The sequence below is a fragment of the Populus nigra genome, chromosome 8 (genome assembly GCF_951802175.1).
Source record: "Populus nigra chromosome 8, ddPopNigr1.1, whole genome shotgun sequence".
NCBI lineage: Eukaryota > Viridiplantae > Streptophyta > Magnoliopsida > Malpighiales > Salicaceae > Populus > Populus nigra.
In genome coordinates, this window is record NC_084859.1 from 21,843,310 (window position 1) to 21,862,049 (window position 18,740).

Sequence of the window (18,740 nt, forward strand, 5' to 3'; positions counted from 1 at the left end):
ACAGTTGACGAACCTCCGTATGGACTCTCAACTCTGTAATGAATTCTCATGTAGTGTTAACAGAAACAGAAGCCTCCAAAACACTTGCCGAATAAGATGACGCTGCGAGCTTAAGCACGGATCTCCTCGTCGCCTCCAGCAAAACTGCATTGGTTACCAAAAGGGAGACCTATGAAAATCCCAATGCTAAATCTTTGACATTATGCCAACTCACAGAAGAAGCTCAAGGTGTGGTCCTTGAAACATTGGGATTGGAAGCCATCCTCTTGAGAAGAAATGGCAGGAATAAAGAACTGCACAGGTAATCATCCCCGCATAAAACTAGCCGCATGGCCCACATCAAGGGAATTAACTTCGAAAAGACCAGAACTTTCACAGATCTATGATGCAATTCAAATAGTTTGAGGCTTGCCTGCTACACCCTCCTCCCGCAAAGGCTAAAACTAGTCAGAACAAGAGCATGCTAGTAGACTATTATTTAAAAATCCAAGCAGCACAAAATAACTTAATGAAAACTGGTATGTCCAATTCAATCATGAAAACAACTACAAAGGCAAAGCCCAGTGACTTAAGAAACCGTCTTCAGCATAAGACCATGAGCTTTGAGTATTGAGATCAGCCATTTGAGAGGATCACAACTGCACAACAACTCGCTTATGCGAGATGAGTTGACAAACTCAGAAAATGTGTTTCGTGAACGACCTGGACTAGGCAGTGTCTGTTAGGTTGGTTGCCATTGCATGTGCAGCAAATGGTTGGCACCAACCATTGACTATTGGCAGCCACCATTGTTGAATGAGCTGGAGTTTGGCAGCCACCAATGTTGACAACAAAGCAAGAAGAGCTGCCATGAAATGCCTATAAATGGAGGCATATGGTTGAGAGCAAAATGAGAGAGTGAGTGTAGAGCCAAAGATGTGAGAAATGTAGGAGAGAGTGGGCTGCCAAGGCAGCCAGCAGTAGCTGCCATTGCAGCACTGAAAAGAGAGAAATAGAGTGAGGTTGAGAGTTGCCAAAGAGGGGATGATTCCTCCTCCTCTATTGTTGTAAATCTTGTTCTCTCCTTATATAATGCAATGGCTTCTCCCGTGGATGTAGGCGGTTTGCTGAACCACGTTAAATATTGTGTCAATGTGCTTTACCTCATATGAGCAAATATCAGTACATCACCGGTCGGAATTCCCAACAATTGGTATCAGAGCTATGGTTTAAAGGGGTGTTTGATTTTGCTCAAAAATGAAAGTTGTCAAAATTGTGTTTTGACCATACCACTGTGTAGAGGAGGAAGAGACGAAGCCATTGTTGAAAACCGCGTCGAAATCGGACATCAGAATCCGCCGCACGCGCCGTCACGCGCCGGCGAGGACACTGCCCACGCACACAGACGCGCGCCACGCGTCACACGCGTCTTCTTCACCCGGATGAGCCGACCCGACCCGAATACCAGACGACCCGACCCACGTGCCAGACCCGGATAAGGATGACATCATCATGATGTAACCATGACGCCAGCATACACAGTCAGCATGCCATGTCAGCGTCCAGTCAGCAGCCACGTCAGCAAGTGAGACCCACATGCCACGTCATCGGTCGCGAGCCGGACTGAGCTGAGCCGAGCCGAATTGGAGCCGAGCCGAGCCGCGAGCCGAGGGACAGGATCCAGTGTAGCTGATCCTACGTGCAACCGGATCTGAGATTGAATCTGAGCCGTTGATCAGGCCAGAATTGTTTTGATCAAATCTTAGCCGTCTGAAGTGCGATTTGGACGATTTCAGACTTGTTTCCAGCTAATTTGATCGTTCCGGATGCAATGGTATGGTCCGATTGTTGAGATTTGAGACCGAAAGTGGCGGTGGTGAATTAACAAAAGAGATTGCCCGATCAGGAGGCATCCGATGGTCTTCATGGTGGTCGATGGAGATGGAGAAGAAGAAATGTGCACATGTTTACCCAATTACATGTGCTGAACTACTAAGTGGGGAGAATTTTAACTGCCTTGAGGGAAGGCAAAATTGGGATACTCTGGACACCCGATCATGTGGATAATTTGAGGTGAAGAGTGAAAATTGACGAAGACCAATCTTGACGAATCTAAGCACTGGTAGTCTCGCCAGATGTTGAGAAATCATGTATTAAACCAGTATATTCCAGATCACTTGTAAAGAAAAGCCGCAACAAAGCTAGCAAATGGTTGTATATACGGAAAGACAGTACGATGGATAGATATGGCCTAAGAAGTTCTGTCTAGGAGATTAGGTTTTAAGCGGGACCAGTGTGACCCCTCCAATCTTTCCTAGGAACTTGCTTAGTGGAAGGATTATCCATACGGTACTATTTTCGTATATATAGCAGTTTGTAATAAAACGGTTGAAGACTAGCAAGACGACGACACAAAGGAACAGTTGGGTTCCGAAGGTTCAAGGATCTGATGAAGTGGTGATTTCTCCAATGAAGTTAGATTCAGTGACTGTGATTTCTCGAAGGGAGAATTGATAAAGACCCTGATAATGGAAGAGAAATACAGCAAGGGGATAAAGATTGGCACCCTATTTTAACTTGGACAGGTGTTGTGACAGGATGAGCTGCTGTCAAACATAAGCAAGGAATAGGGGAAAATCTGGAGAACAGAAATTGCACGAGGGCACGCGGAGATTGTGCAGGAGTACCCGTAGGATCCAACGAGGTACTGTAATGAGACAACAGGTGCAAGGAGAAGAAGAGTTCCCAGATGAAGCTTAGAGCAGAGACTGTTAAAGTTTGTACAACAGGAAGTCTCTTATGCTCTTGATGAAGACAACATGCGAAGACCTTTCCAATGCATGCAAGGATGGAAAGAGAGCTGTTGCAGAGGCACCTAATTGAGGGGGTGCAAACGCATGTGATAAAAGGCGACCGCTTATGATGAAAGGCGGAGACACCAAAGAGAGTTGGTGTGGGTGGAGCTGTCAAGCAGAAAGGCACAGAAGCTCCAAACATAGAAATCGAGGTGGAGGATTGCGAGGAGTATACCGCAAGTTTCTCTTTCTATGTGATTAGTGGCAGTTATCTCTCCCATAGTGCACATGGTGGTAGAGAATTCTGGAGCCATTTTGAAGCATCTCAGCTGAAGGAGGATGCAACCACCTATGAAAGGTGAAGACACCTTAGATGGAAGGTGTGTGAGGGCCGTGATAGAAGCCCCAGTTCAGACCGCCGCATGACGACGAGCGGAGACACCTAAGGAGAAGGTGTGTGGGCCACGATATAAGCCCAGTTCAGAATAACCCCAGAGCCGATGTGATGGCTAGATATAAGTGGACAAGTGTATAGATAGCCAATGAAGTGGCTATGATGAGTATGGAGACAAATGCAGGATTGACTTTCATGGATATTGCCCCCATGCTAAAGATCAATGAGCTATAAGACATTTGCCTTGGACAATAAGTGTGTGACTTGTGGAGCATTAAGACGCGGCTGCTATGAAGAAGAAGAAGGGCATGCGCAGGTTCCGAGAACGAGTTGACTCTTGTCGAGGTGGTGAGCTCGGTAATGGCATTGTAATACTCAGAGTATGAAGACATATATGGATCAACCTTTAATGGGCTGCCTCCATAGGTGAAGGTGGAGAGCTACCTGGACTCTTACGACTAAGAGCGAGAGACTCACGGAGAAGTAAAGCGTGGTTCCTAGGGTGGAACAGAGGGCAGGCGCAACTCCTGGATGAGTAGACTCTTGGAAGAGTGGTGAGCTTGTGATCACATTGAAATACTCAATGACTGTCGCACTTGGAAATATTTGTTTGAGGGGGTGTTGTAAGCCTTGGTGTAAGGCTTGAAAACTCATTCCGGACCGAGCATGGTTGATACGCTCGAAGGGGAATGTTGTGTTGAAGACGCTCTCAAAATGGTAAGCTTGGAAGAGCTGCAAGATGCAAGCCTGTGCTGAAAAAGCAAGAGGACAGTTGCCCCACATGAATGGCAAAGGGGGTGATTGTTAGGTTGGTTGCCATCGCATGTGCAGCAAATGGTTGGCACCAACCATTGACTATTGGCAGCCACCATTGTTGAATGAGCTGGAGTTTGGCAGCCACCAATGTTGACAACAAAGCAAGAAGAGCTGCCATGAAATGCCTATAAATGGAGGCATACGGTTGAGAGCAAAATGAGAGAGTGAGTGTAGAGCCAAAGATGTGGGAAATGTAGGAGAGAGTGGGCTGCCAAGGCAGCCAGCAGTAGCTGCCATTGCAGCACTGAAAAGAGAGAAATAGAGTGAGGTTGAGAGTTGCCAAAGAGGGGATGATTCCTCCTCCTTTATTGTTGTAAATCTTGTTCTCTCCTTATATAATGCAATGGCTTTTCCCGTGGATGTAGGCGGTTTGCTGAACCACGTTAAATATTGTGTCAGTGTGCTTTACCTCCTATGAGCAAATATCAGTACATTACCGGTCGGAATTCCCAACAGTGTCCAGCTACTATGTGACAGAGGAAACCCATGGAGCACTAATTAGCATGAAAATATTTATTCAACTGCACAGGCCCAAAGCAAGTAAAGCCAGAGCATGAGCAGGGCTATCATACATATTACATCATTGCTATCTGCCAGTTTAATACAACTCTACATATATCTCCATTTGACCATGCTAATTAAACAGGCATTCATTGTAAGTTGTAACCCATCCCACCCGATCAACTTCTGGGGAATGATATGTTTGAACCATGTTACTGATGCGGGCAGAAGGTATACAGAAGTGGCACAGGTAATCATAATATGAAGGTGCCAAGAGGGTCAATGTTGAATCAGCTTAAATAATCTTCAGTTCAGGAAGGAGTAGGTTGAAGAAGAACACTGTCTGGCTCAGAGCATATATATGATTTTATATATATATATATATATATACACACACACACACACACACACACACACACACTACAGAAGAAACAGATGGAAAACTTGCTGATAAAAAGACCAAACAAGTTTCTTATGATGTGACATATGCTATAGGTAAATTACGAGCTTGGAATACTAAATATAAAAAACCTCACCCCCACAAGTCCATTGGGATAGCTGAATGTACAAGTAAAATCAGCAAATTAACTCCAAGAGCGCAAATAATGAATAATGATAACGATAATAATAATAAAAAAAATCTCATCAAATTGCTTGCCAAAATTACAACACTGGAAGTCAACATAATCTAGGACGAATTTCCGTATATCTACATCCACAGCTTCAAAAGCTCTGCGTGTGGTCACCTTCACCTGAGAAGCTTCGGCACTAGAAGTAGATCCATCGTCACAGATTACAGAGTTTTGATCCTCCAATTAAATAACATAAACCATGCAAAATTACACACAAATATTGATTCCTTCCAATTTACAAATAAAAGAAAATGCATGTAGAAACACACAACTCATTCTCTTCCTTCCTTAAAAGCATTTATGTCGAAAACACATGGATGATAAGTGCCACCATTTCCTCCCCACCTTATCCCTTCAGCAATTTCCTCCTTTCTCTTAAACCCGACCGGGCATAAAATTTCCATGGGTAATTAATTAACAAACTCTCTTGTGCACGTGGAAGTATTGTGCAAAAGTTTTTTTTAAAAAAAAAACATGACAAAAGATTACATATATAGCAAAGAAGTAGGAAACGAAGATATCAAAGGCATTAAGTCCAAGTTAAATAAGTAAAGCATGGCATACGAGTAAGGTATAGCCTACCTGACGGAGACGTCTGCTGTACTGTCCATCTTCGAAAAGAGACGAATAATAAGCTGGATCGTAAATGGAACCACCTAAAACAACATCAGAATCTGAGCATTCTCTACCTAGAGTAGTAGGAGTTGCTGGACTGAGAAAACTACTACTTAAATCAAAATCTGCTTCTCGAGTAGCTGTACTATCTATATAAGGAACCCCCAATCTGTAGATTTGAATCCATAACAATGAGGATGACAACCTCACTGTAAAACCAACGATTTGCATTGCCAGAGTGAGTTTCACTGAAAAGACGAAGAACATCCCATACTTGTCAGCGGAAATGTTCCTGCAACACGACACAAACAGACAATACTTTCAATTGACACACAGAATACAGTAGGAACCGTGAGCATTGCCGCATAAAAGGAAGAAATCTGTCTCCCATCTTCTATATATAACTCGATAACAGTCTCTCTTTTTTTAAGAAACACAGAAAAAGAGTAAATTGAAAAATAACCGCCCAACCACTTAAATACATGCCTCTTCTACATATATATAATTCAATAACATTTTTCATTTTTTTTAAAGTACAAGCTTTTAGACAGACAGTATGATATTGATGAAACTTTTGACTTTGCAATCATGATTTATTTTCTGGGGGAGAAGGAAAAAAGAAAGAGAAGGTACCAGATGGGGTGAGAGAAGAGGATGAACCAGGCAATGTCGAGGAGAACAGAGGAGAAGAGAAGGAAAGCGTAGGTACGGCAAAGACGCTGACTGTTGCTCTCAATGGCGACGAGGGCGAACAAAGAGATGGCCAAATTAAGGAGCAAGATTCCGTTGTGCAAAGCTCCAAGGGATCCGATCAAAGAGCAACCAATCTACATGCACATATTCAATTGAAATGAAATACTAAATTGTTATATATATATATATATATAATTAAAAGATTACCTGAAGGTAAATGAGAAAGAGGGCTAAATATTGGAGAGAGTCGTAATCGCGAAGCCAGGCGTGAAATCGATCGACAGCCATTACAATACCACATCTCTATCTATCTATCTATCATATACTAATAATCTTCTTCTTCCTCTTTCTCTCATGATTAAATACTAAAAAAATAATGAAATATAAACTACACTCCTTTCTTCTTCCTCTTCCTTCGGATGATAATTAACAAATTGCTAAGAAATAATTAAAAAGAGGGTGTGGAGGGAGGGTGCAGTTGGAAGTCTAGTCTGGCAAGAGATACACACATACGTATAAACAAGATATGAACAGCATTCATTGATATGAGAAAAACGCGAGGGAAGAGAAAGGAGAGGTGGTTTTTTACTTTTGGTTTCGCCTTCTTCTCTCTCTGTTTTCTACGCCCTACGACTGATCCCATAGATAAACAACAGCAAGCAAAACAAAACAAAAGCATCTATTTATGTATGGTTATAGGACGGATGCCACAGCAGCTAAAATATATATTATTGTTTTTTTCTTTCTATTTTTGGTATATTTTATGAAGCAGATTACTACTAGTGGATAAATCGAAGAAGGAAGCTAAATCCATTAGCTCTGCTCTTTCCCTACCAACAATCCCCTTCCTTCCATTGCAGTATCATTTTTTTCTTACAGTCAAATAGTTTCTTCTAAGAAAAGGCACTAGAAATGGGTGGTCGTCGACTTTCTCAGAATGTATGTTCCATGGGAGAATTCCTAAATCAGCGTCTTGCTAAATCAATATAAAACCAAAGCTGCTGCAGATTTTTTTTTTTCTTTTCCTTTCTTTCCTGTTGGACTTTCACTGTGGTTCCTGTTATCTACCTATAAATCTGTGACAGAGAAGCTATAGTTTGTGTTCGGTGATGGAAAGCCCAGGAATGAAATTTGTCCACTGAATTGTCATGGTGGAGGATATGAGAATCTCCTACGGTAACTTGGCTTGGCTGTCAGACGTTATCTACACTTAAAATGACAGCAGCAAAACCTTGATGTTTCTCGTTCAAGCATGCTGCACCTGTGACCTACATGAGTTGCTTCTTATCCATAAGTATCAACATTCACGATGATTTCTTTTGATTCAGGAATAGCTCTTCAACTTAGAAATACTATTTTAGCTCTCCCATTAGAGCTATAAAAATGAGGGATGAAAGCTTTTTGTCTTTTCCTTTTAGCTCTTCCTTTGAAGATGCCCTGAAGGTTATCTCATCTCTGTATTTTAATGGTTAGGTTGCTTCTATGGCATCCCTTTTGAAGCGGCAAAGGAGCAAACTTGACAAGCGCATCACGAAGATTTCTGAACTGGGTATTCCTGTTTGATAATGATGCCGGCGCTGAAAGCTTCCGACTGCTGGATTTTGTTTATTTTCCCTCTTCCTTGTGCCTGTGCTCAAGGGCGGAGCCTTTTACAAGGCTAAGGTGGGCTGTAGGCCAGGTAACAAAAATAAAATAAAAATTACTGCATCTTTCTTACCTATTCTTTCACATCTCGTGAAAAAGAATATCCAAAAGGTAAAGAATGCATCCGCGCAGGCATGGGCGTTCAAATCTTTGGCAACGATAATTAATACAGGCGAACATGAATTGAAGGGTTGGCAGGTGTTTGTACACAAGGAAATTTTACTGTCTGCTTCTGGGGCAATCGTCGTCAATGGCGATGACTTCCCTGTGGCAGTTGGCAATGGGACAATCTTCACAGGAAATCCACAGGTTGACCTCAAGACTGCAATTGAAACAGCTGGAGATTTCACCCAGATTTCAGCATAGATTGAGATTACAGGTTCGATGTTTGGAATTAAGACACCAGGAGTGCCTCTGCCAAAGAATATCAAACTTGTGAATGATGTTGATTGCAGCCAAAGAAAGAATGCCACGAATAAGGTCAGTTATGTCGGGAGTTGATATCCATGTTATGATTGCTGGGTTAAAGAAGTCAATGTTAAATACTTTTATTGCTGTAAAGATCGTTGAAGTTGTTAAGAGGTGGAAATGGTAGCTAAAATTAATATAAATCAAATTTGAGATGATAATATTATAAATTTGTGTAAATATTTTAATAAAAAAGTTTAAAATTGTTAGTGTAGTAAATGATGGGGTGCACTTTTAATTTTAATGCATGTGGGAAGACTACATACCACATATAAATATTTTGTATAAAAAAATTATAGGTTATTTATGTCAATAATAAGATTCAGTGATAATTTATCAGCATTATCATTATGATATATTTAACTTAATAATAGATTTTTAGTTGGAAGAATTAAATTCTAAATTCAGTGATGGGACAGTAAAACTTTTTGTACTTAGCTCTGTTTTAGAACCTAAGAACAACTTTAAATCATTTAAAGCTTATGCTATTTATAAACTTGCTGAGAAATTTTATCCTGAAGATTCAATGAACAAAAGATATATTATTTGAGATCTCAGCTAGAGTATTATGAGATTGATGTGATTCATCATGAGAGCTTTCGGAATATGTCTATCATTCCTGAATTATGTCGAGAATTAGCTGAAACAAATAAGTCGCAGTACTATCATTTGATTGATGGGTTGATTCGTCTTGTTTTGACTATGCTTGTTTCCACTGTCACTACAAAGCGGATATTTTCAACTATAAAACATGTTAAAACTGTGCTTCGTAATAAATAAAAAAAAAAATTCTTAACAGATTCTATAATGATTTACATTGAACAAGAGCTTGTTGAAGATATTGATTTATATTCGATTTTAGATTAATTCTATTCTACAAAACATCGAAGGATGCAACTTTGATAGTATAATTTATTTTTATTTTGAATTTTATGTACTTTAAATTTTTTTATATGTATATTTTATATTATGTATTTAAATTAAAATTTTATTGTTAACTTGATAAATTTATTCATTCAAGTAAATAATTGATTTTAAAAAATATTTTATATGTATTTATATTAAAGCTGAGGACAGAAAAAGTTCCTAGTTGCGCCCCTGCCTGCGCTGTTCTCAATTTTTTTGGGACAAATTAACTTCATTGTTATATAGAAGAGAGCGGGGGTTTGCTTTTCCTAAGTTGCATTTGCATTGCCATAGCTTAAAGTGCTTGGTTGGTTAACCCAGTACAACTATTAGAGAGTGACGGATTCAAGCAAGGAACAAACCATTCAAGTTTTCCAGCATACAAACCCCCCTCCTCCTGCCCACAACTTGAACGGCCATAAATCCAATCTATGGTCTGTTTTGTCCTGCACGTTTAACAGCAAAAGTATATCCTAGAGAATCTCAACCCCATTTTATTTATAATACCAGTGATCTATCTACACATAATCTAGTCCAAAAGCTCCGAACTATATTTTCTCATCTGTGTAAATAATTCCGCAGGTTTTCCAGTTCCTGCTGGATTACCACTGAAAGCAGAGAAACCACCAACTCCTTGTTGGCTGCCTCCTGCATTACCAGGAAAACCTGAGACTCCTCCAGTACCTTGTTGGCTGCCAAAAGCCCCAAATCCACTACCTGTGCAAATTTTCACTGCAAATCAGCAAAGACTTCGCATGCATTAAACAAAAGATGAGGAAAATGGAGTATTAGATAATAATGCTACCTGATGCACCAAATCCACTACCAGATGCAGGCGCCGCTGCGAAACCACCAGCACTCGAGGCTGCTGCGGAAAACCTACCTCCACCTGAAGCCACACCAGCAATGCCACTGCCACCAGAAGCCACTCCACCAAACCCAACACCAGAAGCTACACTACCAAACCCACCCCCACCAGCCACACCAGCAAATCCTGCACCAGATGAGGCAAAAGCAGCAAATCCACCACCAGTAGAAGCAACACCAGCAAACCCGCCAGCAGTTGCAGCACTTGCAAAGCCACCTGTTGAACTACTAGTAGCAAGGCCACCACCAAAACCACTGGTAGAAGCGAAACCACTTCCAGGTAAACCAGTTCCAAACTGTCTTGACTGCCCAAAATTCCCAAGAACTGATCCCAGTGCTTGCTGTCCTGATCCAATATGTGCTGGCTGGCCAAACTGGCTTTGAGCAGGAGCTTGGGCAACTGCTCCTGTGCCAAAGCCACCAGAGAAAGCACCCATATTTGTTGGTGGAGGCTTTCGGGATGGATGAGGAGATTGAAAGTTGAAAGAGGCAGGTCGAAAGAGCTCTCCACTAGGTACAGTCATGGTCAACGAAGAGGTTGCTACATTTGATCCTGTGCTACCAAATGGACTGCCAAATGGATTTGCTCTAGGAGCAGTTGGGATAGGGGTTGAACCAATCCCAAAACCTCCAAGATTTACCAAATTAAGTTCATTTGTGCAGCTAGCCTCAGGAGCCTCCTCCTCCATTTCAACCTCTTCTGTAACTGCAACATCCAAACTTTCATTCTTTCCACTAACGCTATCAGAAGTCAGGATTGGTGCTCCAAAAGGAACATTATGAGAAGATGGCTGCTGAGGTTGAGAATTCAGAGCCACCTTAGATGCAGTACTTCCAGAGTGGTTCAAGCTGGGCTGGTTTACTGGTGCAAATCCAGTTGATAGTCCTGTAGTAAGGACAGATGATGCTGAAGGTTCAAGCTTCAAACCAAATGTAGAAGGGTTAGGCTGTGGAGCAGTTGTAGGAACATCCACATCTGACTTTGAACTTGCTTCACCCGGAGGATGGGGAACCTCTGTTTTCGGGGAATCTGATTCTGAAGGGGTAACTGGAGTGACAGAAGGTGGATTGTTTCCAGCAGGAGGAGGTTGGGGCTCTGTTTCTAGTGATTCTGACACTGAAGGTGTAGCAGGGGGGTTTACATTTCGTGCAGGTTTTCCTATAAGAGGCTGAATATCTGTTTCAAGGGATTCTGATGTCAAACATGAAGGACTTGGATTGCTAGAAGGCAGAGTTTTCCCTAGACGGGGTTGCAGCCCTGGAGAAACCTCTGAAGTTGGAGGTGGAGCATGTGAGGGTAAAACTGTCCTGGGGGCCTGAAAAGACAATGAACCGGTAGAAAAAACAGGTGAGACAGAAACTGATGACAATGATGTCGAAGTAACTGTTTGATTAGAGCCGGTGGTGACCTTAGAACTGGTTAAAGATGTGCTCAGTGACATTGCAGCTGACAATGTCGGTGTAGATATTGATGATGAGACGTTTGGTGATATATTGGACATCAGAGATGATGAAACTGAATGCGATATGAAAGCTGATGGAGAAGATGAAACTTTTTCACTAGGCTGGCCTTTGCTAGTAGCAAAATTGATCTCAGGAACCTTTCCAGGTTGGGTGGGAGCCACAGAAGAGGCACCTAACAAAGAGTGCGGAGGCTCATAATTTTTATAGGGAGATTCGAAATATGAACTTTTGGTGTCTGCTGGTCCAGGCTTCACACTTTGCATTGCTGATTTTGCAAGCACGCTGCTGGTAGTTGAAACAGGAATCTCATTTGGTTTCTTTGGAAACAAAGGTGTCTGCATTGGTTGCACGGTAGAGTCTGATGAATTTTTATTTATATTAGTTTCAGTTTGCTGAATACGTCTGGTCTCATTGGTGGAAACAGAATCAGGCTTCTCAATTTGAGAAAACATACTCTTAGATTTATCAGCAGTCATATTGTAGGCTTCCCTGCTACTTATTTCTCCTCCTGGCAGTGATACCAGGGATGACGAAACCGATACCATCGCTACGTTGTTATTTTGCAGTATAGGAGAACGCAAGCCCAGAGGCTGTGATGACATTGGAGGATCAGTAGCCCATTTAAATGGAACGGTTGGTTTTTTCTCAAACGTTTGTTTAGGGGATCCATAATGAAGGCCTGCTTAAACATAAAAAATAGCAACCATCAGGTGCATTTTCTTCCTATGCTTTTAGATAAGTGAACACATGCTGTTTCATCTAAACTTTGTAATAGCTCACCTTTGCTTTCCAATGGGTGCAAGAAAGATCGGGATGTCTGGTCTTCTTGGTGAACTGTGGAGATGTCCCCCAAGCCAGAACTAAAAATTTGCCTATCCTTCAACAAGAATGATTTATTCACATTTTTCTTCTGATTTTCTTGCAAAAGCACCCTTTTCACAGTTGTTTTCGTAGGCTCAAAACTAGCCCAGCTCTGCAGCAGGGTCATAAGAAATAACATGCATGTTGGAGCTTGCAAAAGATCTATCAGCACAGTGGATAACATGGAATACTTAAGATATTTACATAAAAGCATAACTTGAAGTTCTAAGAAGACAGTAACAGGAATTTGTAGTTCTCTTCAAGTTAAAGCTTTTCGGTTTTCTTTAGAGTTAAATATGCTTCTGCTAATTTACCAGAACATATATTTTAGTAAAATTCTAATCCACACTGAAACCAAACTAAATCTCCGGCGGTCGACCTTAGTAGAGCAACCTTAAATGATTCTGAACATGGCTATAAGAAGTTTCAACCACTGAATTTCTTCCCATTAATTTTTATCTTTAGGTTTCGTATTAAGTCTCTATACTTAAAGCAAAATTTGGCCATCTGAAAAAGCAATCTAGCTTCAGTGAATTTGGTATCATTAGGGGATTCAACTCAGGACAACTAAGTTCCATGCGAAGATATCAAAGGCACCAAGTCATAGTTAAATAAGTAAAGCATGGCATACAAGTAAGGTATAGCCTACCTGACGGAGACATCTGCTGTCTTGTCCATCTTCAAAAAGAGATGAGTAATTATCTGGATCGTAAATGGAACCACCTAAAACAACATCAGAATCTGAGCATTGTCTACCTACAGTAGCAGGAGTTGTTGGACTGAGAAAACTACTTCTTAAATCGAAATCCGCTTCTCGAGTAGCTGTACTATCTATATAAGGAACCCCCAATCTGTAGATCTGAATCCATAACAAAGAGGATGACAACCTCACTGTAAAACCAACGATTTGCATTGCCATAGTGAGTTTCACTGAAAAGACGAAGAACAGTCCATACTTGTCAGAGGAAATGTTCCTGCAACACGACACAAACAGACAATACTTTCAATTGATATACAGAATACAGTAGGAGAACCGTGAGCATTGCTGCATAAAAGGAAGAAATCTGTCGCCCATCTATATATAACTCGATAACAGTTTTTTTTTTTAAAAAATAAATTCAGAAAAAGAGTAAATTGAAAAATAACCGCCATGCCTCTCCTCAAGTGGAGTAGAATATTTAGATATATAGTATAATGTTGAAGAATGAAACTTTAGACTTTGCATCATGATTTATTTTCTGATGTGAATGATTATATATTGTATGAAAGTGTGAAACTTTGGTTTGCGGCAGCAGCATGATATTATAATGAATAGTTAAAGGAAAAAAGAAGAAAGAGAAGGTACCAGATGGGGTGAGAGAAGAGGATGAACCATGCAACGTCGAGGAGAAGAGAGGAGAAGAGGAGGGAAGCGTAGGTACGGAAAAGGTGCTGACTGTCGCTCTCAATGGCGACGAGGGCGAACAAAGAGATAGCCAAATTAATGAGCAAGACGCCATTGTACAAAGCTCCAAGGGATCCGATCAAAGAGCAACCAATCTACATGCACATATTCAATTGAAATGAAATAGTAAATTGTAATAATAATTGAGTTAATTTGATATATATATATATATAATTAAAAGATTACCTGAAGGTAAATGAGAAAGAGGGCTAAATTAATATTGGAGAGAGTCGTCATCGCGAAGCCAGGCGTGAAATCGATCTTTGAATAATCTTCCTCTCCCTCTCTTAAATAATTTTTTTTATTAAAATGAAATATAAACTACACTCCTTTCTTCTTCTTCTTCTTCCTTGTGTGTGTGTGTGTGTGTGTGTGTTTATAATGCAGGGTGTGGAGGGGTGCAGCTGGATGTCTAGTCTGACAAGAGATACATGCATGCATACGTATAAACAAGATATGTACAACATTCATTGAAATGAGAAAAGGTGAAAAGGTAAAGAAAGAGAGAGAGAGAGGACCAGCTTTTACTTTCTGGCAACAAAAAGACAGCACACAACGGCGCCTAAAACCTTACCTTAGCCTTGAGGTTTCGTACCAGCAAGGGCGGTGTTATAAAAACATTTTATGTGTTGAGTTTCAGAATATATATATCACAAAAATAAATTATATAAAAACCATAGTGTTCCGTAAACTTCTAAAATATTTTTTAAAATCAATAAAAAAAATTAAATAATACTTCATATTGCTTATGATAATATGAAATCCAAACTTTAAATAAAATTATTTAATAGTGAAGTGTCTAAGTTATTAAAGCAAGACTAAACACAGTGGTGGAGCCACATAGGAGATTAAAAAGGCAATTGTCTCCTTAATTTTTTTAATTTTAATTGTTTTGAATTGTTTTTGAAAAATAGGTATTGATTTGATTGTTTTGAATTAATTAAAAATTATATCATTTTTAATTGAATTGGTTACGATATGGAATTAAATTTTTTCACGAGATGAACAAGCAAACATTTTAATTGTTTTCAGTGAGTAAAGATTGATATTTAAAAAATTAAAGTTTTTTCTTAAAAAAAACTATTTTTATTTTTAAAAATGATTTATCATAATAAATTTAAATTATCAATGTTGATCATATCCATGCATTATATACAACATGCTATATGGTAATGGAGGTGTGAAATTGGTTTTGATGAATTAATGTGTATTTTATTATGAATTTCATATGAAAAATTTACAATTATTATATAACTGAACTGAATTTTGTTATTATGAAAACTTAAAGAGAATAATTGTAATGTAAGTTTTCTCATTTTAAAAGTATTTTTAAATTAATTTTGCTTTATATGAGTTAATATATTTGTTTCAAATTGATTTGCATATCTGCATAATATAATATTTGTTAATTAATTTGCCCCCTCATTTAAAATACTCTGGCTCCGCCACTGACTAAACACTTTGTGAAAGCAAGCAAGTCATACTGATACAAACAAAATAGATTTAAAGATGAAGTAATAAACTAAGAAGAGAGAAAAGAAAAAGTTAAGAAAGAGAAAAGGCCAAAGAAAGAAAAGAAAAAAGTTAGAAGAGAAAAAAATGGGGTTGAAAAAGTCTGTAGCTTTGCAATTTTTATTTAATTCATCAACAATTGTCTAACATTTAGAAAAATATGATATAAATACTAAAACATTAATTAGAATAAGCAATTAACTTATAGATCACTAAATAAAAAACCCAACAATAATTAAATCAAGCCCAACAAATTATAAATTCTAATTAACCTCAACTAAAAGTTCAAATAAATTAAACCAAAACATAAGTTAAAACTCAATCTATTAATGGTTTGAACTACCCTCCATCGTCTATAATTATACAAGTGCGTAAACAATGTCTGGAGTTTGATGTCCCCACCAATTCTCCCAGGGTTGGAGAAACTCCACCCTATTGAGTAAAGCTCAAGGCGGCTCTAATAATCTCTTGAAAATCATGATCAAGCTGTTGTGATGTCTTTTTAATAATTCAAATATAGTCTAAATCTGGTTGTCTAACTCATGTATTGGGATTTGTTGAAGTTCATCATCTCTGGTAAAAACAACTTGTGCATCCAAAGTAGCATTAATTTGTTCATTTTGTGCCAAAAATAATGATAATTGGGCAAGGGTTTCAAAAGAATTATCAATGATAAGCTATTGTGTTTTATATATAACGAGGTTTTTCATGTGAACAGTAGAACTAATATCTAAGTTAAATGGCATTTTAATGACATAACTATTTAATTCAATCATTTGCAACACTTTGAATGGAATATCACTACTCACTTGTAATTTATAACGGGTTCCAAAAAAATACCGTTCAAGTCTAATCTGTATCATGAAATAATCTTCAACATTAAATGCATCACGAAACTTATATAAATCAGCTTGAAATTTGTATTGTTCATTACTTGTTTGAATATGTTTTATAACCTCGACGTGCAAATTATGAACCCTACATGCAAAAAACTCAGTTGAGTCAGAAATTTTAGAGTGAATAGACATAAAAATAAGATATGCAGGCTTTCTAGGTTCATAACTATAAAAACTATATGACTGAGGTTGTAGAGTGGAACAAATACTATTTGAAACCTTAGTAGATATAGTTTGGACAAAACCTAGTAAATTAGAATTATCTTGATTTTTCTCATAACGTGTGTCAAGGGTAAGGAATCAAGGAGCTCAACATGTTGCTTTAAACCTATAACGTGTTGGATATCAAACATGAGGGGGTAAAGAGCATGTTGCTCTAAACCTTTAACGTGTTGGACATGAAACATAAAGGGGTAAGAAACATGTTGCTCTAAATCTTTGGCGTGCTAGATGTTAAGCATGATGAGTGGGGAATCAAGTACTTTAAAAGAACTAATATTGTGAGACTTTTCTAAGAATATATTTACTTCTTCGGGTAATTCCACTAAAAAGTTTCTTAAAACTACTTCCTCTACCATTAAAATAGAATTATTATATTTTTTATTAACCTTATTTTCGTACTCATTTGGATTTATATTGTTAAGTTCATCTTCTTGCATGGTTTTTTCATCTAGGTCATTAAAATTTTTAGAATTGAGCTCATATACTTGAAGACAATAGTTTTTTATTTTACCTATATTTTTATGTTCTTGAATGACTAAAAGTTTAGATGAACAATTAATGAAGATATGACTAAAACCTTGATATTTAGTATATCGGGTCTTTGAACTCATCATAGACATTTAATTAATGACTTATCTATTTTTATTTTTTTTTATAAATTTAGACACTACAGAAATAGACTTATAAGGTGAAACACCTAATAAAAAAATATTATTTTTAAATTAAGACCCAAAAAGGAAATTAAGAGGGTTTTTGGCATGACAACATGTCCCTGCTCCTCTTTTCACCATTACAGGCAACGTGATGAATTGGGGGTTCTTAATTAATCGAGATTATATTAAAATAATATTTTTTTTAGATTTATTTTTTATATTAAAACTGTTGAAAAACAATTTTAAAAAGGTGAAACAGGTAAAGAGAGCCTTTTAAAAAGCAGATGGTGGGGCTATCACTTGCGGCTTCTTTCTAATTTTATATAAAGACATCGTCATTGTTGCTTTTTGTTCCTAACTTGATCACTAAGTTTATGCACTCATAATTGTTAGCTTGTTACTTAATGACACGAAATCTTGTGTCTGGTATAGTACTGGATAGAAATGCTTGCTCTGGACAAAGAGCAGTCTTCATATGCAGGATTGCCTTCTATGGATTAAATTACAGACAGATATGAAAATCTACATGCACAAATTCAATTGAAATGAAATGGTAAATTGTAATGATAAATGAGTTAATTTGAAATATATATATATATATATATATATATATATATATATATATATGAAGATTATGAGAAAGAGGGTAAATATTCTTTCCGGTTGGGCTTTCACGGTGGTTCCTATTGTCTACCTATAAATTTGTAACTGAAGCTGTAGTTTGTGTTCGGTGATGGAAAGCCCAGGAATGAGATTTGTCCACTGAATTGTCGTGGTGGAGGATATGAGAATCTACTACGGTAACCTGGCTTGGCTGTCAGACATTATCTACACTTAAATTGACAGCAGCAAAACCTTGATGCTTCTGGTTCAAGCATGTGGCACCTGTGACCTGCATGAGTTGCTTCTTATCCATCAACTATCAACATTCACTTCTGATATTCTATCTTCTGATGGTATTCGTTTGTTCTCCTGATTAATAACTGTGTTGAAGGTTCTCTGATCTCTATATTTTATTGGTTAGGTTGCTTCTGTGGCATCCCTATTGAAGCGGCAATGGAGCAAACTTGACAAGCGGATTACGAAGATTTCTGAACTAGGCATTCCTGTATGATAATGATACCGAGGCTGAAAGCTTCCGACTCCTGGATTTTGTTTATTTTCCCCTTTCCTTCTGCTCTTCTCAAATTTTGTTACAATATCGTGATTATTGCATACAAGAGAGCGGGTGTTAGCTTTTCCAATGTTGCCTTTGCATTGCCATAGCTTAAAGTGTTTGGTTTGTTAACTACGTAGAACGATTAGAGAGGGACGGATTCAAGCGGGGAACAAACCATTCAAGAATTCCAGCATACAAACCCCCCTCCTGCCCACAACT

At 38.5% G+C, this 18,740-nt stretch overlaps 2 protein-coding genes across 4 annotated transcripts; both read right to left on the reverse strand.

Moving 5' to 3' along the window:
- Positions 1-5,017: 5,017 nt before the first annotated feature.
- On the reverse strand, positions 5,018-8,556 carry LOC133702046 (uncharacterized). The gene is made up of 5 exons (XM_062126219.1): positions 6,633-8,556; positions 6,366-6,559; positions 5,700-6,024; positions 5,153-5,294; positions 5,018-5,043 (listed from the first exon to the last, which is right to left on the reverse strand). The coding sequence occupies exons 1-5, from the start codon at positions 6,711-6,713 to the stop codon at positions 5,018-5,020; spliced, it is 768 nt and encodes a 255-aa protein (XP_061982203.1). The 5' UTR covers positions 6,714-8,556.
- A 1,340-nt stretch (positions 8,557-9,896) lies between these two features.
- LOC133701115 (nuclear pore complex protein NUP214-like) lies at positions 9,897-14,423 on the reverse strand. Of its 3 annotated transcripts, none has more exons than XM_062124930.1 (7): positions 14,266-14,423; positions 13,981-14,174; positions 13,285-13,609; positions 12,555-12,747; positions 11,720-12,453; positions 10,249-11,626; positions 9,897-10,160 (listed from the first exon to the last, which is right to left on the reverse strand). In XM_062124930.1, the coding sequence occupies exons 1-7, from the start codon at positions 14,314-14,316 to the stop codon at positions 9,973-9,975; spliced, it is 3,063 nt and encodes a 1,020-aa protein (XP_061980914.1). In that variant the 5' UTR covers positions 14,317-14,423; the 3' UTR covers positions 9,897-9,972. The 3 variants fall into 3 exon arrangements, with proteins under 3 accessions (XP_061980914.1, XP_061980915.1, XP_061980913.1); XM_062124931.1 differs by having other exon boundaries at positions 10,249-12,132; positions 12,229-12,453; positions 14,266-14,422; XM_062124929.1 differs by having other exon boundaries at positions 10,249-12,453; positions 14,266-14,422.
- Between the last annotated feature and the right edge of the window lie 4,317 nt (positions 14,424-18,740).